The following is a 25,890-nucleotide window of genomic DNA, read 5'->3' on the forward strand; positions in this document are numbered from 1 at the left end:
GTTGTTAATTGCAGCCAAATTGGCACATAAGAATAACCGTCACAAACAGGAACACTCAGTCCTGGTAGCAGGTGTACAAAAGATCCTCTGGCCACTGTTCATAAGCACACACCACCCTCCCATCCTCATAGACCTGCAAGTGGCAGCACTCACTCCTTAAAACATAAATTTAGTACTTAATTCCCCATGGTAGGCCAAGTTCTAGAGTTTTGAGGGCCAAGGAGTAGAAAGGGGAAGGGAAGAAGAAAGAAGGTGAAAGTGGCAGGTGTTTGTATCACAGCAGGGAGGAAAACTAAAGCTAGGAGCTGTCACCATATCCTCATGCCCTATACTGCTACCCAAAAAATTCTCTCCAATGCTGTTTGTTATTCTTAGGTACCATTGAGCCATTGCCAACTCATAGCTTGTTCAGTCCAGTGTGATAGTTAAGGTTGTGTGTCAACTGGGCTGAATCATGATTCTGAGTGGTTTAAGCAGTTGTGGTGTTGGAAAAGGGGTATGGACTTGAACAATTCCCTCAGCTCCGGCAACCTCTTGCAAGGGCGCCATCGTGTAGGCAGACTGAGAAACTTCAGGGTCAGATGACTTATGGGCCTTGGAGCAAGTGATGGGTGAAGTCAGCACGCAGGGAGTCAGAACAAGTTTTTGATTAATAGGTGTGTAGTGATACCTCAGTGTGGTGGTAACCAAGTGCCTAAGGCACTTGACTGCTAACCAGAAGGCTGGCGGTTCCCATGATGAGATCTGACATATATGCTTTGAGCAGCCAATCAGTTGAAAAAGAGTTTCCTTAGGGGTGTGGCCTGCTTCCAATATATATATGGACCTCCAGGGAAAATTTGGAAACTTTCTGTTAGATCTGGATCCTGCCATGCTGCCTGCTGATCTTGGATTTGTCAACCCCTGCAGATGTGTGAGTCAGGAAAAGCCTCCAGCTTGACATCTGGCCCTCGAACTTTGGGCTTGCCAGTCTCTACAAGGGTCCTGCAATCTGCCATTTTGCCTGCTGATCTTGGATTCATCATCCTCCAAAGTCAGCAGCTGAAGATCCTAGGCTTGTCAGCCTGTGCCCCTGTGTGAGTCAGCAAAAGCCTCTAGCATGACATTTGATCCAGGAACTTGAGGATTGTCAGCCTCTAAAACTGTGTGAGCCATTTTCCTGATATATATATATATATATATATATATATATATCTTATATATATGTAAGGAGCTCTGGTGGCATAGTGGATAAGGCATTTTGGCTGCTAACAAGAGGGTCAGCAGTTCAAACCTACCAGCTAGTCCACAAAAGGAAGATGGGGTGATCTAATTTCATAAAGATTTATAGCCTCAGAAACCCAATAGGGGTCGCTATGAGTCAGATTCAACTCATTGGCAATGAGTTTATATATATGTATGTATATATATACATATATAAACACATGTATATGTTTATATACAAACCAAAAACCAAACTCATTGATATCAAGTCAATTCCGACTCATAGCGACCCTTCCTTGGGTTTCCTGATGGCGTAGTGCCTAAGGCATTTGACTGCTAACCAGAAGGCTAGCAGTTCAAACCACCAGCTACTCCTCAGAAGGAAGATTGGACAGTCTACTTCCATAGTGATACTGCCTCTGAAACCCAAGGAGGGGTTGCTATCAATCGGATCTGACTTGATGGCAGTGAGGTTTTTTTTTTTTTTTTTTTAATCTCTTGTGGAAGTAAATTGCCCAGTCTTCCTTCCAAGGAGAGGCTGGTTAGCAGGCAAATACCTTAGGCACTAGGCCACCAGAGCTTATGTGTTTGTGTGTGTGTGTGTGCATGCACACACACAAGCTTTACTGGTTTTGCTTCTCTAGAGAACCTAGCCTAAGAAACCCAGTTGTCAGAGTCACCTGGAAGAGGAGCAGTAGTTATTATAAGGAGAGGATGAGGAAGAAAATGAGAAATTTCTTTTTGCCCTCATAATTTCTAATTGGAGTTACAGAATAGAATAAGAAATTTCTAGATTAAAAATTGGAAACCAAGGAAGAAACTTTCCAGGCTCTGTTTCAGAAGTGATTTGAGCACACACAGGGCTTTGTCTACACTCCAGATGATTTTTGACATCCCTGCTACTGCTGAGTGTCTATAACAGTCAGCCATTAATACTTCCTTCCAACCCCTTTAATCCCAACCCCTGAGGCAAAGGCTCTTGTATGAACACTCTAGAGGCCACTGCTCAGTAAGGCTCTCTTGAGACACCTTTGCCTGGTCTATTAATAACAGCTAGAGCTCCCACTTAAGGAGTGCCTACTACATGCCAAGAACCGTACCTTTTTTCCTTTCAATACCCATAATAACCTGCACAGTAAGTATCACCATTGTCATTTTCCCAGTGAAGAAACTAAGACTCAGTGTGTTGGGTGACTTGCCCATGGCCACAGTTAGTAATAATTTTAGTTGCCATCTATTGAACACTTATTGTGTGCCAGGCACTGGGCAAAGTGATCAATGGGCATTTTCTCATTTAATTGTCAATCCACTCCCTGGGTTTCTCTCCAGAGGCCATATGGCTTCGATGGCACTTCCCTCCCTCTCCTAAAGCAAAGCAGAGGTGGTGATGCCATCCTCACTATCCCCTCACAGCTTATCTGAACTTCAAATGAGGAGCTGCATACAAAGAACCCTAGCACAGATAGATGCCATGAAGGTATGTGTCTTTGGTGCCCCTTTTGTAACTCTCTTCCCTTTCAAGGCTGCCTTTGATGTTAACCTGTTGTTGTTGTTGTTGTTATGTGCCGTCGAGTCGGCCCCGACTCATAGCGACCCCTCCTTGGGTTTCCGAGGCAATATCACTACGGAAGTAGGATTGCCCAACCTTCCTTCCGAGGAGTGGCTGGTGGGTTTGAACCGCCAGCCTTCTGGTTAGCAGTCAAGTGCTTTAGCCACTATGCTACCAGATGTTAACCTACGCACATAGAAATGCTAGGAGTAGAGAAAACACACTGCCATTGAGTCAATTCTGACTATAGTGACCCCCATTGGGTTTCCAAGGTGGTAAATCTTTACGGAAGTAGATAGCCCCGTCTTCCTTCTGCAGAGCAGCTGGTAGGTTTGAACCACCAACCTTTCTGTTTAGCAGTGAAATGCCTTAGGCACTGAGCCACCAGATAGCTGTATCCCATATGCCAGCTCAGCAATAGTGAAGGACCCATCTGGGCCAGAAGACTAGTTTAAGGAAGAGCTAACCCTGTGAATTTTTTTGTTGAAAACAACCACATAACCATTATTAACATTATTATTATTTTATCATAATCATTATCATCTGGTAAGTAAAATAATGTACATTAATGATTATCATTGACAATAGTGTGAGCAGACAAAAGAGTACCTACATTCATCACATTATGAAAACTACTGTTGTTGTTATGTGCCATCGAGTCAGACCCAACTCATAGTGACCCCTCTTGGGTTTCCGAGGCAGTATCACTACAGAAGTAGATTGCCCCATCTTCCTTCCGAGGAGTGGCTGGTGGGTTTGAACAGCCAGCCTTCTGGTTAGTAGTCAAGTGCCTTAGGCACTACGCTACCAGAGCTCCTTCAGTTCTGACTCTTGGTCACCCCAGGTGTGTAGAATAGATTGGCTCCATAGGGTTTTCAAAGCTGTGACCTTTTGAAAGAAATTCAACAGGTTTTTCTTCTGAGGTCTCTCTGGTTGTTTCAGTTGCAATCCATTCAGTTAGTAGTCAAGTGTTTAATCATTTAAGGCACCCAGGGCCTCCTGTACCTCCAATTATCTTTAAAGTATTTTCAGTGAGGGAGATTTACAGAAGCAGATAATAACAGATGGGCTGGTTACATTTAATCAAAAATGTTTAACTTCCTTGCTCTGTCTTGGGGTCACTTCTCTGATGATGAGGACAGCTTCTTTCCTTCCTGTTTATATGTTGATATATTGATGCTGTGGTTCAGGGGAGAGTTCTCCATTCTCTGCCCAACTTTAATTGGAACACTGTCCAGTTCAGTAACTAATAATGTCGTACACTCTCTGATTAATGGTGCTGCTCAGCCCCTAACCATGGGCTATTGTCCAGCTGGAGACTGCTTTGGCAGAGAAATTGTAAGTCTCTTCTTAGACGCAAAGAAACACAGGCGTACCCAGACAAACTGCTTTTCTTCCAGACACATTTGTAAAACTTGACTGGGCTTCCTTGACAGTTGATGGAGTGACCAAGGTTGCTCAGGTAGAAAAACAGCAGCAGTGAGATGGGAGAAAGAGAGAGGCTGACCCTGAAAAAGAATCCTACAATTTGTTTAGCTAAGCAAGGGCATCGGGAAGGGGACATGCAGGATCACTGGGTCCAGCCACACATGACAGGGGAGACTGAATAGATGTTTCTCTGAATCCAGCAACCCACTTCTCAAGGGAACAGGGACAGGGACACCTCATTACCCACCATCTGGAAGTTAGTGTCACAAAGAAAACAACCATTTCTGAGAGAATCCGCACACTATTTATCTCTGTAGTCCTATGATTTTCCTATTCCCTTCCTCCAATCTACATTTAAGCAGTCTAGAAGCCATAGTAATATAGAGATATCTTAGCCCTGCAATGAATTTATAAAAGGAAAAGAGACATTTCAAGAAAACTAAGAGAATGAGAATAGGTAGCAACCTTTTCAGCAAAATGCTATATTTGGCAAGGACTTTCTTACAGAGATCTTTGGGCCAAAGCAGTTAGTTACACTTATATAGTCCTGGGGCTAATTCCGTCCTGAATCTAGAAACCAAACCATACCAAACTCACTACTGTGGAGACGGATCTGACTCATAGCGACCCCTCCTTGGGTTACTGGCTGTATGACTATGGAAGTAGATTGCCCATCCTTACTTCAGAGGAGTGGCTGGTGGGTTTGAACCGTCAGCCTTCTAGTTAGCAGTCAAATGCCTTAGGCACTATGCTAATTGGCGCAGGGAGGAACTGACTTCATGGATGAAGAAGCACTGGCCTCATCTATTTCCCAGCTCAGCCCACCCTAACCCTCCTACCTCCTCAAAATAACTCATCTGGCCTGATTCTGGGACCTATGGACCATCACGAAGGCAGCCTGATCAAAATGTTGCTGATCCTAAGGGCCTGAATAAAATTGCAGAGTGGTCAAATTGTTTTCTTGGATACCTTTTCCCCACCCCCATTCGCTCTCACTTTGATTCTTGCCCCCGTTTCCTTTATGCTGTAAAACTCAATTACAGTTCCTTAAAGCATCCAGTGCAACCCCCCACCCTGCCCCCAACCAATTTCCCTTTCTTGTTTTATTGTAATTGTTGGTTTTCTGGTCTGTTTTCTCCACTAAACTATATGGCCCACAGAAAGGGACTGTATCCTTCTGGTTCAGCTTTGAATTCCTAGTATCTAACATAGATGCCACCAGAGCTCCCAACAAAGATGCATAAGGAGCTCTGGTGGCATAGCAGATAAGGCATTTGGCTGCTAACCAGAAGGTCAACGATTCTAACCTACCAGCCAGCCACTCCATGCAAGGAAAATAGGGCAATCTACTTCCGTAAAGATTTATAGCCTTGGAAACCCAATGGGGGTCATTGTGAGTCAGAATTGACTCAATGGCAGTTGGTTTGGTTTTTGATTTAACATAGATGCATAGAGATGATGCCTTATGAATGTTTTTGGATAAATGAATTAATGAATTAGAAAGTTCCTGGGACTGAGTATCAGGGGAACCTCCTCAGTTCTAGCACCAACACTGTCATTTATTAAATATGTAATTTCAGGTCTAGAGCTCAATAGCATTATCTATGAAGTAGGGAACAATCCTGATGAGACACTGACGCTCCTTCCCACCCCTGTGCTCAATACAGCCCTGTGGGCACAGAGGAGGATCAAGGGCTTTAGGGGAGATATGGGGTGAGGGCTCTGGTAGCATAGTGCCTAAGGCACTTGACTGGTAACCAGAAAGCTGGCAGTTCAAACCCACCAGCCACTCCTCAGAAGGTAGGTTGGGCAATCTACTTCCATAGTGATACTGCCTCAGAAACCCAAGGAGGGGTCGCTATGAGTCAGGGCCGACTTGATGGCACATAACAACAACATGGGGTGAGGGAGAGCCTAGCAGGTCAGCCTCAGGTATCCCACACCCTCTCCAACAGAGTCACTCTGCTTTTATTTATTTATGTATTAAGCTCTCAAAAAAGATTTTGTTTGAAAAGGGAGTTGTGATGGTTACGTTCGTATGTCAACTTGGCTGGGCCTGGTTGAGTGGCTGGGCAGCTGGATGTAGTATTCCCCATGATGAGACTGGTAATCAACTCCATGGTGGAATCTACTATGAGCAGCTGAATAGTTGCCTTTGGGAATGTGGTCTGCTTCCTGTATATAAGGAGAAGCTTTGAGAATGGTCTCTAGCCTTTGGCACGCTTGGACCCTGCATGTAGCCATGTCATTGCTCAGTAGCCTGCCATGCTCTACCAACCTTGGGACTTACCATGGACTTAAGCTAATGACCTGCCGTGTGGTTTGGTAACATCGGGACTGTGCCTTTTCACTTGTCAACCTTAGGGCTTCCAGACTCAGCAGCTAGCAGCTGTCTGAGTGAAGAAATGCCTTTAGCTCCAGTGGGCCGGGAGCAGGAGGCAGAGCTGGACCCCAAGGTTGAGGGGCTTTCACCCAGCCCCTAGAGCTTGGCACTTTGAACTTGGACTTAAAGCCTCCAAATTGTAAGAATAAACTCCTGTTTGTTAAGGCCATCCCATTTGTGGTATATTTCTTGTCAGAGCGGCACTAGGTAACCAGAACAGGAGTCTATCACCAACATAGAGCTTTAAAATTATAGAAGTAAATGAACTACACAGTCCTTTTCAGAAGGAGTCCACCAATAAAGAGCTCTCTCTCTTAATCATTTGATTAAATATCCACCTCTGTACACTAATCTTCCCCAATTCCCCAAGTAGCCCACCTGGGTCAGTCCAGCTATGCCCTTCAATCTGCCAGATACGAATCTTTTCCCTCTGACAAAGCCCTCCCTGTCCTTCTAGGTGCAGCTCAAGAGCATCCCTCCTTCCTGCCCAAAGAACCGTGCTCACCCCACTGGGCTCCACAAGCATCACATAACTATAATATTTAATAAAGGCCATGTGGAATCATCTGTTTACTTTTTCTACCTGGTTGGAATATAGACGCTTCACAGTCAGGGAGCCCACCTTACTTACTTTTAATGTGTCTGGTATTCAGTACAGTTCCTGACTTAGCAGGTACTTAACAATGTTGCCATGAAGGAAGGAAATTAAGAAGGTGGAGGCCAATTTGGAAATTGGTACATTAGTTGATAAATAAGTGAGGAAATTAGTTGAGGTAAGGTAAACTACACATTAATGGAAGACTTCTGTTTATCTGAGTAATTATATTCAAGTGTGAATAGCCAATTGATTTAATTTTCTAGTTGAAACTGCACTTTTTTTTTAATGTGCTTGTTTATCTAATGGCATTCTTTGGTGGAATGTGGAGGGAAACGTATTTCTTGAGTGGAAAACCCTTCTCCACCTTGCACCTAATCCTGACTGTCTTTCTCCTTTACATCCTCTTAGGGTGGAGAACTTTTGCCTCCTGCTTCTAAGAAGGAGGTAAGAGAGAGCCAGGACAGAGTTGTGAGTAATATGATGAACTTAGAGGTGGAGGAGCAGTGATGATCTTTACTACGGGTAGCACTGTATTAGGCACGGTTTGGAAAGTTCAGCGTTACATGTAGTCTCTCTGTGAACATTTGACCTATGGCAGGCCCTTCCTGCCTATACATGATAGAGTCATAGGCTCTGTGTTGGAAAGAAATTCACGTTGAAAAGGGCCATATTTTTCTGAATCCCAAATGATACATCTCTGGGACAAACGTGTTGCTGTTGTTGTTATGTGCTGTCAAGTCAGTTTGAAATCATAGTGACCCTATGTACAATAGAATGAAATACTGCCTGCTCCTGCACCATCCTCACAATAATTGCTATGTTTAAGCTCATTGTTGGCAGCTGCTGTGTCAATCCATCTCACCGAGAGTCTTCCTCTTTTTCAAAGACCATCTAGATTACCAAGCATGATAGCCTTCTTCAGAGACTGGTCCCTGCTGACAATAGGACCAAAGTACAAGAGGTAAAGTTTCACCATCCTCACTTCTAAGAGCATTCCAGCTGCACTTCATCCAAGACAGATTTGTTTGTTCTTCTGCCAACCCATGGTATATTCAATATTCTTCACCAACAGCATAATTCAAATGCATCAATTCTTCTTCAGTCTTCCTTATTCATTATTCAGTTTTTGCATGTATATGAGGGGATTGACAATACCATGGCTTGAGTCAGGTGCACTTTAGTCTTCAAAGTGATATATTTGCTCTTTAACACTTTAAAGAGATCTTTTGCAGCAGATTTGCCCAATGCAGTATGTCATTTGATTTCGTGACTTCTGCTTCCATAGATGTTGATTGTGGATCCAAGTAAAATGAAATCCTTGACAACTCCTTTTTTTTTTTTTTCCCCTGTTTATCATGATGTTGTTTATTGGTCCAGTTGTGAGGATTTTTGTTTTGTTTTCTTTATGTTGAGTTGTAATCCGTTGAAGGCTGTAGTCTTTGACCTTCATCATAACATAGGGAAATAATACAGAATATTTCAAATAGAGCTTCTCCTGATACCTTGTCTTGGTCTCTTTTCAATGCATAAATCCTCTCCAAGTTTAATGGATTTTTAGGTTGGCAATTCATCAGTTTAATCAACACTGTGTCTGGGGTATAGAAATAAAACACTAAAAATAGGACAAAATTAAAGTAAGGGTGTCTTTACAATGCACATAAAGGGTTGATGATTGAAAAGAGTATCAGAGTTATAAGCAGTTTTGGTTCTCTTGTGATGCTCTAAAAAATACTACAAATGGGTGGTCTTAACAAAAAGGCCTTTATTCTCTTACGGTTTTGGAGGCTAGAAGTCTGAATTCAAGTGCCAGCTCTAGCAGCTGGGTAAAAGTCCCTCAACCTTGGGCTTCAGCTCTACCTCTTGCTCCCAGCCCACTGCAGCTAGAGGTGTCTCTTCACCAGGGTAACTGTTGGCTGCAGTTGAACTGAGGCTAAGAAACCCAAGGTCAAAAAATAAAATGGCACAGTTTCAATATTACCAAACAACACAACAAGCCACTACTTCAAGTCCAGAGATAGTCCAAGATCAGCAAGAAACATGGCAGGCTGCTAAATGAAGACTTAGCTACATGTAGGGTCCAAGCATGCCAAAAACTGCAGACCATTCCCAAACCATCTCCTCATATACTGGAAGCAGACGATATCCCTAAAGCAGCTACTCAGCTACTCATGGCAGATTCCACCTTGGAGTCGGTTACCAGTCTCATCATGGGGAATAACTACAACCAGCTGCCCAGCTACTCACAACCAGGCCCAGGCAAGTTAACACACAACCTCAACTACCACATAAACTTTGAGGAATTATTCCTATTCCCTCTTAATACATAGATAAATAACCGTCATTAAGTCAATTCTGACTCATAGCGACCCATGTAACAGAGTAAAACTGCCCCATAGAATTTCCTGGGCTGTGATCCTTACAAGAGCAGATCACCATGTCTTTCTCCCATGGAGCCACTGGTAGGTTCCAACTGCCAGCCTTTCAGATTAACCATTGTGCCACCATGGCTCCCTTCTACCCCCTCTAACCTTGCTGAAATGAGCTCTTTATATTTCTCAAGGACCTCGATTCCAAATCTCTGAAAAACTCTAGTGGGAAAATGCCCATCATGTGGTCTGCAGTCCGCAGTCACCACTGATGGCTGCCTGCCCTCCCTCTCATTGTTTTCTCTATTGATTGTCTCCAGCTGTACAGTTACACTTTTGGAATCAATTGACAGTTAACTAAGGAATGCAAAATCACTTTGATAATAGCATAAGGCAAATATGATTAGGAAAGGGTAAGAATTTTTTTAAAAGCATTACCAAATTACATGATTCTGGGATAAGAATTTTTTTTAAGGCATTACAAAATTAAGTAAAGATAAGTCATTTCTCATTCAGAGTAGTGATTCTCCACACTAGTAGAGTCAAATCAGCTTTTGGTAATACTTAGTAATATTTCCTTTACTGCTCTGAAATGAAAACCAAAGAAAGTATAACCTTCCCACACATTTAATTAATAATATTAATAATAAGCCTTGGTATGAAAGATAAGGAGCTCTGGTGGTATAATAGTTAAGGCATTTAACTGCTAACCAGAAGATCAGTGGCTTGAACCCACCAGCTGCTCCATGGAAGAAAGATGAGGCAGTCTGCTTCTGTAAAGATTTAAAGCCTTGGAAACCCTAGGTGGGTCGCTATGAGTCAGAATCAACTCAATGGCAGTGAGTTTGGTTTGTTTTGTTTTTTGTACCAAAAAAAAAAAAAAAAACCTCACTCCTATCGAGTCAATTCCAACTCATAGCAACCCCTCCTTGGGTTTCCAAGGCAGTATCACTATGGAACTAGATTACCCAGTCTTTTTTCCAGGAGTAGCTTGTGGGTTTGAACCACCAGCCTTCTGGTTAGCAGTCAAATGCCTTAGGCCCTACGCCACCAGAGATAAAAGGAAGATAATTTCTAATAAAAACAATAGTTATTTAAATGTATGAATGCTGGAAGTTGACGACACAACAAGACATAATGAAGTTGTCAGATGTGTGCAGCCAAGTGTAGAACCACCATGAATGCAGCTGCTATAAATGCCCCCTAACCCTGGGTGCTTCTTGGTGCCTCCAAAACCATAAGTGATATTGTTGTTGATGATGTCGTTTTCCAAAATGATGTATAACTCTTGGTAGATTCCAAACAAAACAAAGTAGTTATCCCTCAATTTACCCAATAATTGAAGTCCTAGACAAACCATGACAAAGGAAGTTAAGAAAAAAAAAAAATCTGTGTGTTTATATAAAGATGGTAGATTCTTGTTCAATAATTATATGTAGATTCTTACTCAAATCAATATCCTTTGGAACCTTCAGAAGTCATAGAGTCCACAGCACAGTCCTTCATTCTGTGGGACATCCCCACACATTGTAGAATGTCTAAAATTTCAGGCCCCTGCCCATTTAATGGCACAAGTGCCTACAGCTATCATGAAGACCACAGACACCTCCAGCGATTTCCAAAATTCCCTCTACAAGGTAATACTGTCTCTGTTGAAAACCACCTGTTTACAGTAGTTTTATAGCAATCAATTTCCCCATTGGTTTAGATGCTTAAGAGTTGTGAAATCAAAAAATGATGCACTAAATGGGACCCTCAGGCTTATCTAGTTGACCTTGTTTCACTCAGACAAGGGTAAATAACTTGCCCTTGTACTCAGTTACTGTTGTTGTTGTTGTTATATGCCGTCGAGTCGGCCCTGACTCATAACGACCCCTCCTTGGGTTTCCGAGGCAGTATCACTACGGAAGTAGGATTGCCCAACCTTCCTTCCGAGGAGTGACTGGTGGGTTTGAACTGCCAGCCTTCTGGTTAGCAGTCAAGTGCCTTAGGCACTATGCTACCAGAGCTCCCTGAGAAAACCCACTGTTTCCCATCCCATGGTTTTAATTTCACATTGAAATTATAAAGGTATCCTGAATGTGTCTCTTTCACACACCATATACTTGAAAATAGTTGTTATTGACTATATTCCCCAGTTTTTTCCAGAACACTTGGGTTGCAAACACGCAGTCCCCATCACTGAGCCTCACTGCCAGGTTGGATATTCTCTAGTGTGCACTGAAAGCCGGGACTCCTGTAAACAAGCAAACCAGGAGACTGCAATACCATCAAACCTCTGATTCAGCAATGAGAATGTGCTCCAAAGAATGATTTCTTGGAACAGTAGAGAGAAATTGTCTTACATGGTTAGTGACTGATTGATTTTCCCACTGTTCTCCCTGAACTACAGTCATCAGAACCTCTTTGTCTGACTCAAGACAGCAAGGGGCTGGTCCTGTCACAAGACCCAATGAAGACTTGGATACTTGTTGATTACCCTTCGCAAGTGGACTCTGGTGGTAAATTGGGTGTTTGCTTATGGAATTGGGTATTTTAAAATTTAATTTGGCAGATTGAATATTATACAGAGAAAATCTGGTTGCACAAACTTCACCATACTGACTCTCCAAATTAAATTTGCAATCAAATTGATATCTATTTCAAAAAGCATTGTTTGGGAAACTTCTATTTATAAGCCTTGTACCTTCTGGAGTAAAGAAGGGTAGAGAAGAGAAGCTTATAAGACATGGGAATTATTAAGGTGAAGCTGTGCTCATATATGTGAGAGAAACTTGTTGCCTCCTAATGCCTTCCTCACACTGCACTAAAAGAACTTAATCTGTATGAAAGCCCTCCAAATATCCAAGAAAATGTTATCAGGTGCTCATACTCAATGCATAAACAAATCTGTCTTGGAGGAAGTGCAGTCTGAATGCTTCTTGGAAGCGAGAATGGCCAGACTTCGTCTCACCTACTTTGGTCATGTTATCATTATCAGAAGGGACCATTCCCTGGAGAAGGATGTCATGCTTGGTAAGGTGAAGGGTTGACAAAAGAGGGGAAGGCCCTCAACGAGATGGATTGACACAGTGGCTATAGCGATGGGCTCAAGTATAGCAAGGATCATGGAGCTGGCACAGGACAGGGCAGTGTTTCGTTCTGCTGTGCATGGGGTCACTATGGGTCCAAGTCATAGGGTCACTATGAGTCCAAGACGACTCCATGGCACCTAACAACAGCAAGCAAACTCTCCATACTTTCCTCACAGAAGAATTCTTCAGACCTTCATCAGAAACCATCTCTTCTTCATTTTAGACTCACTTCTAACAATTTAAATATCAGGAGTTAGAAGCAGCAATTTAGAAAAGGAAGTGCTCTGACTTTTCTACAGTTTAGAAAAGGTAAGCAACTGGTCAGCAACAAGAATTAACAACCACCAATCTCTGGTAGCATAGTGGCTAAAGCACTTGACTGCTAACCAGAAGGCTGGCGGTTCAAACCCCCCAGCCACTCCTCGGAAGGAAGGTTGGGCAATCCTACTTCCGTAGTGATACTGCCTCGGAAACCCAAGGAGGGGTCGCTATGAGTCGGGGCCGACTCGACGGCACATAACAACAACAACAACAACAATCTGATATCAAGGAAAGGAATGGAGGTCTGTTTTACAACGTGGGAGTGAAGGGCAGACATAGGAACTCAAAAAGAAATTGCAACGTGGACCATTTAATGTAAGCACAAATGGCTTCAATAGCCCCTGAGAACATTTCCATAACCCAGGACAATATGGTAAATGATGTAAAAGGAAAGTTTAAATTATGCTGAATATAATTTGCAGCTGCAAAATTCAATGTAACCGATAATATCAGGGTTATCCAGCCTGATTTCTTTATTTTACAAATACAGAAACTGAATGTAACGGGGTAAGCAGCTTGCCCAAATTTACACAGCCAATTTGAGGTAGAGTTGAGACAAGATCCCAGCCTCTTTCTGTACAATGCCCTGGCCCTGAAATGACTGAGGGGAAGGAAAAGAGATATTACATCACATTTAATCACTTACTATGCCCTTGCTTTTAGCACCTCTATTTTTAGCTTGCTTGCACTGATTTCACCTCTTTGAAAAGGAGAAGAAACTTGCTCTCTTTATTCACAAAAGAGTGAACTATTGCCCTCTGATTTGTGATGAAAGAACCTCAGGGTTGGCCCTTAACAAAATGGGAACTGACTTTGTTAAGGGTTGTCTTTGAGTTCCCTCCTACATCCACTTTTACCCACTCCTCACGTGTTTCCTCCAAGCTGTCCTCTGTCTGTCCTCCCACTGGTCACCCCATCCTCTGGCCCCACACCCACAATTCCTAGCACAATAGAGGAAACTTTCCCAACTCCCAGAAAGTTGTATTCCCAGTTCCTTTCTAATTTGGTCTCTAATTACATCAAACTAAGAATTAGGCAATAATACACCAGTGTTTTTCAAATATAAGTGAGCACAAGCATTACTTGAGTTTGTTTTTCGTTATTGTTATGTGCCTCCAGTCATCTCTTACTCATAGTGACCTTATGTACAACAGAATGAAACACTGCCCAATCCTGTGCCAACCTCATGATCCCTACTATGCCTGAGCTCATCACTGCAGCCATCGTGTCAAACCTTCTTGTTGAGGGCCTTCCCATCTTTCACTGACCCTCCGCTTTACCAAGCATGACATCCCTCTCCAGAGAATGGTCCCTTCTGACAACATGACCAAAGTAGGTGAGACAAAGTCTGGCCATTCTCGCTTCCAAGGAGCATTCCAGCTGCACTTCTTCCAGGACAGATTTGTTAGTTCTTTAAGCAGTCCATTCAGCTTTCTTTGCCAACACCACAGCTCAAAAGCATCAATTCTTCTTCAGTCTTCCTTATTGATTGTCCAGCTCTCACATGCATACAAGGTGATCTTGGGTTAGGCACATCTTAGTCTTCAAGGAGACATCTTTGCTCTTCAGCACTTGAAAGAAGTCTTTTGCAACAGATTTGCCCAATGCAATACATCTTTTGATGTCTTGACTGCTGCTTCCATTAGCGTTGATTGTACAACCAAATAATATGAAGTCTTTGGCAACTTCAATCTTTTCTCCATTCAATGTGATACTGCTTATTAGTCCAGTTGTGAGGATTTTTGTTTTGTTTATATTGAAGTGTAATTCATACAAGAATACCAGAAAGATGTTTGCTTGTGTTTTATTCACTATGCAAAGGCATTCAATTGTGTAGATCATAAAAAATTGTGGATAACATTGAGAAGAATGGGAATTCCAGAACACTTAATTGTACTCATGAGGAACCTATACATAGACAAGGAGGCTGTCATTTGAACAGAACCAGGAGATACTGCATGGTTTAAAATCAGGAAGGGCGTGTGTCAGGGTTGTATCCTTTCATCATACTTGTCCAATCTGTATGCTGTGCAAATAATCCAAGAAGCTGGACTATATGAAGAAGAATATGGCCAGGATTGGAGGAAGGCTCATCAACAACCTGAGATACTCAGACGACAGAACTTTGCTTGCTGAAAGTGAGGATGACTTGGAGACTTACTGATGAAAATTAAAGACTACAGTCTGCTATATGGATTACCTGAGTAGCTTGTTAAAATGCCAATTCCTGGTCCTCATCCCCTGAGATGGGGCTACAATAAAAGATTCTGGTGAAGTGGGCCTTGAACCCACTTTGAAAAACACATGGCTTCTGCTTACCTCTCTGGCCTTCTATCCTACCAGTCCCCCTGCCTGCCCTCCTCCAACCAGATACTTTATACTGCTTCTCTCCATCATGCCGTTGCCCCATGTTCCACCTTCTTTGTTGGATTAATTCCTCATATACCTTAATATCAGGGAGCTCTGGTGGTGTAGTGCCTAAGGCATTTGACTGCTAACCAGAAGCCTGGGAATTCAAATGCACCAGCCTGGTAGCATAGTGCCTAAGGCACTTGACTGCTAACCAGAAGGCTGGCGGTTCAAACCCACCAGCCACTCCTCGGAAGGAAGGTCCGACAATCCAACTCCCGTAGTGATACTGCCTCGGAAACCAAGGAGGGGTCACTATGAGTCGGGGCCGACTCGACGGCAAACAACAACAACAACAACAGCCACTCCTCGGAAGGAATGTTGGGCAGTCTACTTCCGTAGTAATACTGCCTCAGAAACCTGCCTCAGAAACCCAAGGAGGGGTTGCTATGAGTTGAATCCAACTCAACAGCAGTGAGTTTATTGTTGTTGTTGTTGTTGTTTTAATACCTTAGTACCCAGCTGATGTACATGTCTCTCATCTCTGCTATCATAGTTCCTATACATTTCTACATTGCAGCTTATACACATTGATTTTCTGCTCCCCTTGACTGCAGAAGGCATGTCTCTTTTGTTTCTTTTATTCCCACCACCTGGAATTCTGTCCAGGATATAGTGGGGATTCTAAGAGCGTTTGTTAACTTATCTTTTGCATGTGCTAAACCTGCTTGTTAATAACTCATGATTTGCCTGTATTTGTATTATTTTTACCACCTAGATGTAGTATAGCATTTTCAAGGATCACTCAAAAGTATCATTCTCAAATGAGGAAAGTTTTCTGTAGTTAGTAAAAACTGAAGGAAAGTAATGTTATTGTGTAATATTACTGTGGCATCAAGTATGGAGGTCATACTGAATTAGGCCCAAGTTCACTCAGGCTATCTGACACCTAGAGAACAATAACTCAGACACACATACAAGTGGAAATTTTTCTAAATAAAAAAGATCAGTTTCTAATTATTCAATAGAATTAGTTCTGATTGTTTTCCCAGGCATTCAAACTATAAATTTTTTCAGAAGTGAGATTTGGAAGAGACAGAATTGGCTTTGAGTCACTTCACATATATAAAACTTTGTGGATTTCTTCTAAGATCCCAGAGATTCCCAATATTCCCTCCCAAGATTGCTAGTGACCAAGAGGTTAGCTCATCGGGTGTTCCTCCAGCTGTATGTGTTTGTCCCATGCAGGTGTCTGCTACGCAGAGTTTGGAGTACGTGTCCCCAAAACAACTGGATCAGCCTACACCTACAGCTACGTCACTGTGGGGGAGTTTGTGGCGTTTTTCATTGGCTGGAACCTGATCCTGGAGTACCTGATTGGCACTGCGGCTGGCGCCAGTGCTCTGAGCAGCATGTTCGACTCGCTGGCAAACCACACTATCAGCCACTGGATGGTGGACACTGTGGGAACCCTCAATGGCCTAGGTGAGACTGCCATATCCTCTTATCCCAACAGGGAAACTTAAGAGCCAAATAAATGGGTTTCCCCTTGCAGAATGCCATTTGGCAAACTGTATCAAAAGGCTTAAAATGTCCTTTTTTTATTTTTTAAATAAAAGCATTTCTTCCTCTGTGACTGTATCCTAAGGAATTAATTCTAGTTTCCATAAAAGTTTCATACAAAAAGATGGCTAATTACAACCTTATTTGTAGTAACAAAAAATTTAAGACAGCTAAATGTTCTACAATGGGGCAAATGGTTAACTGTGGAGGCATGTTATATAGCTGGAGCCCTGGTGGCACAGTGTTAAAACACTCAGCTGTGAAATGAAAGCAGTACAAATCAACCAGCCACTCCATAGGAGAAGATATGTGCTTCTGTCAACATTTACAGCTTTGGAAACTTTATAGAGCATTTCTACTCTGTCCTACATAGGTCCCTATGATTTGGAATAGATTCAACCACATTGGGTTTGGCTTTGGGTTATGCAACTAGCAATTAAAAGGATGATTAGGAAAACTATTATAATAATATAGGAAATGTTTTTGATGTAATGTCATGTGAAAAATGATACAAATTATACATGTATCATGTTGATAACTATGTAAAAATAAAACCAATGCAGGAAAAAAGAACTATAAGGAACTTCTCCCATAGCTTCCTCAGAATATTTTTTTCAAATTTTCATAAATATGTATTCAGGAAAATGCATTAATTTCCAAAAGAAAAAAACATATATTTTTAAGAGGAACAAAATGGATGCCAGTTTAGTAGATGTAAGAGGGGGTAATATAACTGAATGGATGCTAAATAATCAGAAGTTGATGTAACAAATGCCATGAGGCTTGAGGCACCACCCATCACTTATTATGCACATTCCATACTGTCTGACTCTATCCTTTCCAATCTTGGGAAGCCAAGCAATAGTTGAGGGAGCTCTGGAGCCTTGCCCCGCCACTTTTAAGGACTGAGTCTGTAACTGTGTGCAAGTTATTTGACTTCATTGTCCCTCTCTCAGAGGAACTGACAGAAACATTGAGCACCCAGGTAACGTGATGAGATAAAAAATGTGAAGCTACATCTGTTCAGATGCTGATGTCACAGTATTTTAGGTGTGAAAAGGTCCTCCAAAATCGGGTAGTCCGACCCCCTTTTTTTTGCAGATGAGGTCCAGAGAAATGAGGCGACTTGCCCAGGGCCACACAGCTGGTTACTGGCCAAAGTACAGCTGAAATGCAGGACCCTGACTGAGGTGGCAGTGCCTTTTCCACTCCCTAGAGGGCAGGAGTCCACTGGCCAACGAACAAGACCCAGCCAGGGGGGTGCACTCACTGGTCATTTTCTCTCCATAACCACATACACATAAATGAGGGCAGGTGGAACCCTCTTATGATAGTTTTCAAAAACTAAATCCTTAAAATTTCTAAGAAAGAAAAGATTACTGGAATGAAATGGAAATTTCATTGACTACAAAATTAACAATAATGAACATAACCAAAAAAAAAAAAAAAACCACAAATTCACTGCCATCAAGTTGATTCAGACTCATAGAGACCCCCATTGGGTTCCCAAGGCTATAAATCTTTATGGAAGCAGACTACCTCATCTCTCTGCCACAAAGCAGCTGGTGGGTTTGAATCACCAACCTTTTGATTAGCAGCCAAATGCCTTAACCACTCCACCCCCAGAGTTGCAATGAACATAAAAGTGTATTCAAATAATATATTAGACCTCACTGTGTATACCAAATCCCCCAGACAATCCTGACTTCAAATATTCTGTCCCAATATTCCATAGGCACTGTTGTAATTGTCATATCATGTATCCCAACTTTTGGTTCATGATATCAGGTCATCTTACCTATATATCAAAACTTGCCCATTTACAAATAGATACTTGTGTCTGCTTGTGGACTGCAACACAGGCATGCATGCACCCATGTGCACACACATGTGCATGCACACACACTTGCTCCACCCCCTCCATGACTGAATGATCACTCTTCTCAGTGATGTCAGAGTTGAATGTAGATGCACTGAGGGTTGTGGGGGAAAGTGTTCATGGCCTTTTTTCCCCCTGGGGTCAATATTAACTTATGTGTTTCCCCTCTAGGGAAAGGTGAAGAATCATACCCCGACCTTCTGGCTCTGGTGATCGCCGTCATCGTCACAATCATCGTCGCTGTGGGGGTGAAGAATTCCGTGGGCTTCAACAATGTCCTCAACGTGCTCAACCTGGCAGTGTGGGTGTTCATCATGATCGCAGGTCTCTTCTTCATCAACGGGAAATACTGGGCTGAGGGCCAGTTCCTGCCCCACGGTTGGTCAGGGGTGAGTGCCTTCCCAAAGCCTGGTATGCAGAGGCCATCTAAAGTATAACAAGTATGGCACATGTCCTGGGCACCACTTGAAGGGGGTTGCCACTGAACAGTGTCTATTAACCCGGCTCATGTCACCACAGACATACAAGGGCATAGCAAGGGAGGCAGAGAGAGGCTTGCCCCAGGGCACAAGTCCAAGGAGGTGGGAGACCAAGTGAGGAATGACATCCAAAGGACCACAGATATGAAATGTACCAAACTGAGGCAGCCAGACAAGATGGTGGAGGGAGTTTCTGCTGTCATGTCACAGCTATCAATGTCTATTCATTTTGAAAATAGATCACATGGAGGGAACATACTTTAGAGATTGCCTCTGGTTGCTCCTTACCCTTGCTACTCCCAGGCTGGTACACCTGTTGTGTTCTCTGTCTTCCACCCTGTGAATGTTCTAGGACATATTTTTAAGAAGGTGCTGCTCTGTCTCATAGCCTTCATGGCACCCTCTTTATTACTTTTCAATCTTAAATTAATTTAAGTGTTTTACATATCATATCTCCTTTATTCATCGCAATAACCCTGCAAGGAAGGTATTTGCATTCCAGTTTTACAGATGAAGAAACTCATAGTCAGAGAGGTCAAATGACTTTGTATTAAGCACACAGCACAAGTGGCAGTCAGGACCCAATGCCAGGACTGCTGATTCCAAAGCCTGTACATGAAGAGTTCAGTTCTGCAGACTCTCTCTACAGTCTGACAGGAGAGACAGACATGTACATAAATGAACAAGGCAGTAAAAGGAGGCCAGGAGAGTGTATGTGGGATGACCGGGTGAGTATTGCCTGGGTATGGAACTAGGGAAGGAGCAGGTTTTAAATCCTATCACAACATTTCACCCAAGATGGAGGTCCTGAGGACAGGTAAGCGGGTTGAGTGGAGTGCTGATTATAAAGCCCATTCCAGAGGTGTGATACATGGAGAGAACTCAACCTGGTAGGGCCTGGGGGTTGGTAAGAGAGTGGACTGGACCAAAAGAACATGTTCAGATCTCATCTCAGCAGTGTGGTTTATGCTAAAGGAAAACAGGAAAGCCAAGTTGGCAAATTAGTTACACTGAAACATTATTCTAAATTATACCTCTTTGTTGTTTGTTTTTTTCCCTTTAGTGTGACTAAAACTCCACAGCCACTGTGTTAATTCTGACTCAAGGAACCCTACAGGACAAAGTAGAAGTGTCCCATAGGGTTTCCAAAGCTGTAAATCTCTATAGAAGCAGACTATCTCATCTTTCTTCCATAGAGCAGCTAGTGGTTTTGAACCACTGACTTTTTGGTTAGAAGCCAAAAGCCTTAATCACAAGAGTCTGCTTCTGTCAAGATTTACAGCCTTGGAAACTATATGGGACAGTTCTACTCTCCTAAAATGTTGCTATGAGTTGGAATTCAATCGATGGCAGTGGGTTTTGTTTTCATTGTTTTTTATGACTAAAAATGCTTATGTTATGGATTTATTGGTAAAATTCACCAACCTGTGCTTTTTTTTTTTTTTTTTTCCTTTTAATGGTAGAACATAAATCAGAGAATTTAGAGCTGAACAGGATCTCAGAGGTCACCTAGTCCTCCCCGTCATTAACAGATGAAGAAACAGAGGCCCCGAGAAGAAACCCTGCCAAAGACTGGTAGCAGAAAGCAAGTCCAGAATTCAGTTTTGCTTTTTTTAGCTTTTGCTTAGACTGGTTTTCCTCCAAGATGTCTAGGGATCAGAAATCTCTCTTGGAGAGCGCTCAGAATGACTTCTGTTTATTCTGAACAATGCCATGCTATTCAATGCAGAGAAATCGCAAGGAAGCAGCATAAGCCAAGGTTTCTAGTCTTCTGCTTATCTGTACGAATTCCACAGAACCACAAAGTTCATCCCTTCTCCTTGAAATGAATAAATCCTGAAACTGGTTAAAGCCAGAAGGAGAGACAAAGAAACACTGTTGACCCCATTCTGGATCCCCAAATCTGCACTTTCTTATGATACAATTGTTCCTTTCCTATCACATAAGAAAAATAACAAATTATAAAACTGAAAAGAAAGAACATTTTCCCAGAACTCAATTGCATTTTCATCTTAGCACATGAAAATGTTCTCACCATGTTCTCAACAATATAAAAGAAATTATTGGGTCATGAACTTCCTTTAAGACTTTGGCCATCATTTAACGTCTGTGCTTTTACGTTTTCTCATCTATCAAATGGGAAAATTAATTACACCAAAAAATTAACTGCAAAGAAGAATAAAATCTTGGATGTTTTTATGCACATATTGTTGTAGTCCATAATAACGATAATGACAAAAGGAATGAGCTAGTACTTACTGACTGTTGCTAGATGACCAGCATTATGCCTCCCGGATACAAACTTACTTGGTTCCTACGACAAAATTTTGAGCAGGTGTTGTTATACTCAACTTACAAATGGAGAATCCAAGGCACAGAGAGGCTGAGTAACTTACCTGAGGTGACTTAGCTGGTCAGAGCCTATCTTGCTGCCCAGGTCAATGCAACGGCAAAGTCCTTTCCGCTACCTTGAGTAGCTTGTGCACAGTGGCCACTCCCTTCTGAGATTTCTTTTAAGAAAAAGAAATAAAAAGAGGAAAAGTAATAAGGTAATGACATGAAATATTTTCATTTCCTTTAAACTTTCACAAAGTCATAAGTGTCTCAGAGCTGGGAGGAGCATTAAAAGATGGTCTATCTCTTATTCTCGGAAGGAAATATAGTTTAACTGACCCAGGCTGATTAGAGTATGCATTGTTTATTAAGATATCCTGTCAAAGCAATTTAAAAACTTTTTTTTTAATTACTCACTTCATGTTGAATTTTCAAAATCCTCCTAATAGTTCACCTGAACGATATGCACTGCAGTTTAGACTTCATGTGAGGACTGGAAAGAGTATGCTCTATGTAAGCATCCTTCACTTATTTTAAAGAAATTGAATGAATATTTTAGCCTTTTTTCCTTGTGCTTTTTTGTGGAGTCTTTATTCCCTTTGGGGGTCTCTTCCCTTTTCAAGGATTCCAAACCCTTCATCAATCAGGGGCCCACCTCATTAAGGAAGGAACTAACCAAGGCAGTCTTAGGGACTCTCCATTAACACATCATCCCAAGTTCTCACTAGCTTTTGTAGAAGAAGAAAAGAAAGTAGAAAGTCAAGCATAAAAGAAGAAAGGAAGGATGTCTCTCCTAACATGTATTTAACATTTCCCTCGTGACAAGCTTTTTCATATACACTTTTCATTTAATCCTGACAACAACCCTGTTGTTATAAGTATTATAATCTCCACTTTTACAAAACACTTGAAAATTAAGATCACAGATCTAGATTCTATGTAATAGAGCCAGAATTCAACCCTAGTCCTGGATGAGCCCATATTTACTCCACTACTCCCTAGGTTAAGACCCATTGAGCCAATTATCTTTCCTAGTACCTTTGCCCCCTGACCTCACTCCAACCCAAACCTCAGAGTAGGCTTATCATTGGCCACCCAGAAAGCTTAGCTGAGATCCTGGATTTTTTGTACAAATCCATTATCCCTGCAGGAAACTCAAATATGTGACCTAGTGGCCATGACTAGAAGTATCATCTGAGCTCAGTGTGGAGGTGCTTATTCATCCTCTTTGCTCTCTGTCTGGTCTTGGATTTCTGCATAGGACATTTCCTCTCTAGTCAACTAGCCTGGACCAGTTCTTTCTCGACTTTGATTTCAGGTCACTTTTCCAGCCCAGCAAGGCCACTTTCAGTTTAGATCCTGTTTTAAGTCTGACCATCCTCCCATGTATAGCTGGGATCTCAGAGCTGGCGCAGGACCGGGCGGTGTTTCATTCTGCTGTGCATAGGGTTGCTATGAGTCAGAGATGACTTGATGGCACTTAACAACAACAACAACATCCTCCCATGAGCATGCTGAACACCAAGTTAATAAACACACTTTCCATTCTTATCTAACAATAGTCAACAAGAATGTGTTGCCTACTTGGCAGCTACATGAATTTCTTCACTCTTTGGAGATACATTGACCCTTAACCCTGAATAGGAGGCTGGCAAAGATTTCCGATCCACTTTATTCTTCAATCTCTTTTAAGTAAATAGGGTGGACAAAACCATTGTGTAGGCCTACAACTCTTGGGGATGATTTATAAGGATACCATTATATGACTTGAAACACAATTCTGGAGTACTTTGGAAGGGTTAATGGACAATGTGTCCTCTGGGCATGGACCCTTCATAAGCTCTACTCTTCCCCTGCTCCAACCACTTCTTTCCAAAGAAAATATCTTAAGGAATGGTTTACTCACTTACAGGTTCTGGGTCAACTATTTCTTTGGTCTTTAAGAGCTTAAGAAAAACAAACATTTTTCCCTATATCAAGTATCTGCTGGCCCAGAGCTGAACCCCTGCTTCCATCTGCAATTTCTCAGTCCCTGAGCATTGTTGGATGTGTATTCCCTTTATATTTGTTCTTGATTCTATCTTATGGGTTTTTTTTAACCAAATATGCTACTTCACCAGCACAAATAGCTCTCAGGAAAATGGACCATAGCAAGCATTTGAAGGGAATGCTGAGAGCCTCCAAACAAAGGAAAAGTTGTTTTTCATGTTCTCTACATCTGAATCCATTTGTGGGAACTTATTAGCACATTCCACTGTCACTGACATTGTGGACAGGCTGCTAATAGAGCTGGGGCATGAGGGTGGTAGGAAATTCTATTGAAATTGGAGTTGTGTCTTGTTACCTTGGCAGTGAATTATATAAAGGGGCCTAATTATCTCCTAGGCATCTGGCAAGCTGGCCACAGCAGAACATAGGAAGACTGCTTCATCCAATGCCTCTCAAATATCAGCAAAGCACAGGGGGCCAGCTTTTAGGGACCACACACACTGAGTAGCAGGCCACTAATGACATTGCTTTTGACAACTAATTAAGCACCAGCCCTCCAGCAACTGAGGCACGTGCAGCTTCCCTGCAAAGCTTTATAAAGGGCCAGACCCATTCGGGATAGCCTGTCTGAGGAGCTACACCAGGTTTACTTTGGAAAACAGTTTCTGCTCATGTCAGAAATTAAACAGTCAATACTATTTCTCACTTATGCAAAACATTAAAGGAAAGAATTAGGATAAAGTGTCAGTGAACACAAACCACACACCATGCACACAGGCACATTTCATCCTCCATTGTTATTCGCAGATGCTCACCTTATGTACCTCGCTCATTCTTTCATGACTGGAAGGGTATCATATTAATAAATACTCGTGGCCAGATCTGAGATCTGGATAAAATGAAGTTGAAAGCAGTCTTAGTGATTATTTGGATGGAGACACACCCAGGCACAGTTTCATCTCATGGCTCTTTTTTATTGGTCAATCAGGAATCATTTGCTTGCAAGGAAGTAAAACACATTCAAATTAACTCAAAGACAAAGGTGTTTTTTGTTTACTTGGTTGTTTTGCTAATTTTATTATCTTCTCTGATAATCTGCTTGTTTGATCTGTGTCTTGTTGGACCAGGGTATTTTTGACCTCAGTAGGTGTGCTGGTTTTTCTCCATTCTCCTCCACTCCCTTCATGCTGTTTTATTTATACTCCAAAAAGAACCCTAGATGGTTGTTTCTTGTTGGGTTTAGCAGATGAAAGATATTAACATGAGATCATAAAGTGAGAAGAGAGAAAGACCAGGATATATATTCTTCGTTCTCTTCCAGCCTTGGCACCAAGTGCTGGGCCTTCCACAAATGCATCTCCTTCTGGGCAGCCCCTGCTCTACATCTCCAGCCCTCACTGGACTCCAGGAACACCATTCCGCTCTTTACCTATAAGACTAAGGATGATAACAACTTTTCATTGTTACCAATCTCTGATACCTCCTCATACCTCTTTGGCGCCCTTAACCCTGCCTATACTCTTGCCAGTCCTTCTACCTAAACCTGCCTGTAGCTCCTTCATTGAAATCATTTCATTTGAACCACTCAGGTGAATTATGTTTCCTACCTAATGGAGTAGAATCACGAAGTATCCTCCTACCTTTGATCTATCCAGTCTTTCTTCAACTATAATTGCTTTCTAGTTCTACATATGCAAATCCAGGATACCAGACTTCCTCTTTGCAAATCTATTCTCTCTCCTCCCAGTTTGATCGTAGTTAGCTTTCTGGTTTCAATCATTAATTGTCATCTATTCTTTCATTCATTTAGAAAATAGGTTTCCTTTGGTGTTTTACAAATAATATACACATGTATTGATCTGCTGCTGCTTATTACCACAGTCAAGATTACATTTTGAGTTTTCCAGTATTCCCTAGATTCCAAGCAAGTCCTATGAGGTCAAGCTCAGAGTCCCATCACTAAGCATAGTTCCTAGCACATGGTACAAAACCAATCCAAACCAAACCCACTGCCATCAAGTTGATTCTGACTCATAGCAACCCTATAGGAGAGAGTAGAACTGTCCCCATGGGGTTTCCAAGGCTGTAAATCTTTATAGAAGCAGACTGCCTCATTTTTCTCCCATGGAGTGGCTGATGGCTTCAAACCACTGACATTTGGTTAGCAGCCAAATGCTTTAACCACTCATTGACCCAATACAGGTCACTATGAGTCAAAACCAACTTGATGACAGTGGTTTGGTTGCTGCTGTTAGGTGCCATCGAATCAGCTCCAGCTCCTAGGGACCCTATGTACAACAAAACAAAACACTGCCCGGTCCTGCACCAGCCTTATAATCCTTGCCATGCTTGAGCCCATCATTGCAGCCACTATG

The 25,890-nt window shown here is 42.1% G+C and overlaps 1 protein-coding gene across 1 annotated transcript in view; it reads left to right on the plus strand.

Annotated features, from left to right (window-relative positions):
* SLC7A14 (solute carrier family 7 member 14) overlaps window positions 1-25,890 on the plus strand; it is an 83,679-nt gene that overhangs the window by 25,151 nt on the left and 32,638 nt on the right. The window contains exons 2-3 of the mRNA XM_007946622.2: window positions 16,520-16,756; window positions 18,885-19,102. Coding sequence (XP_007944813.2) covers window positions 16,520-16,756; window positions 18,885-19,102 — 455 coding nt within the window. The remainder of the gene's footprint in view (window positions 1-16,519; window positions 16,757-18,884; window positions 19,103-25,890) is intronic.

Source organism: Orycteropus afer, unplaced genomic scaffold, assembly GCF_000298275.1.
Source record: "Orycteropus afer afer isolate SDZICR_OR568_19922 unplaced genomic scaffold, OryAfe1.0 scaffold00168, whole genome shotgun sequence".
NCBI classification, from domain to species: Eukaryota; Metazoa; Chordata; class Mammalia; order Tubulidentata; family Orycteropodidae; genus Orycteropus; species Orycteropus afer.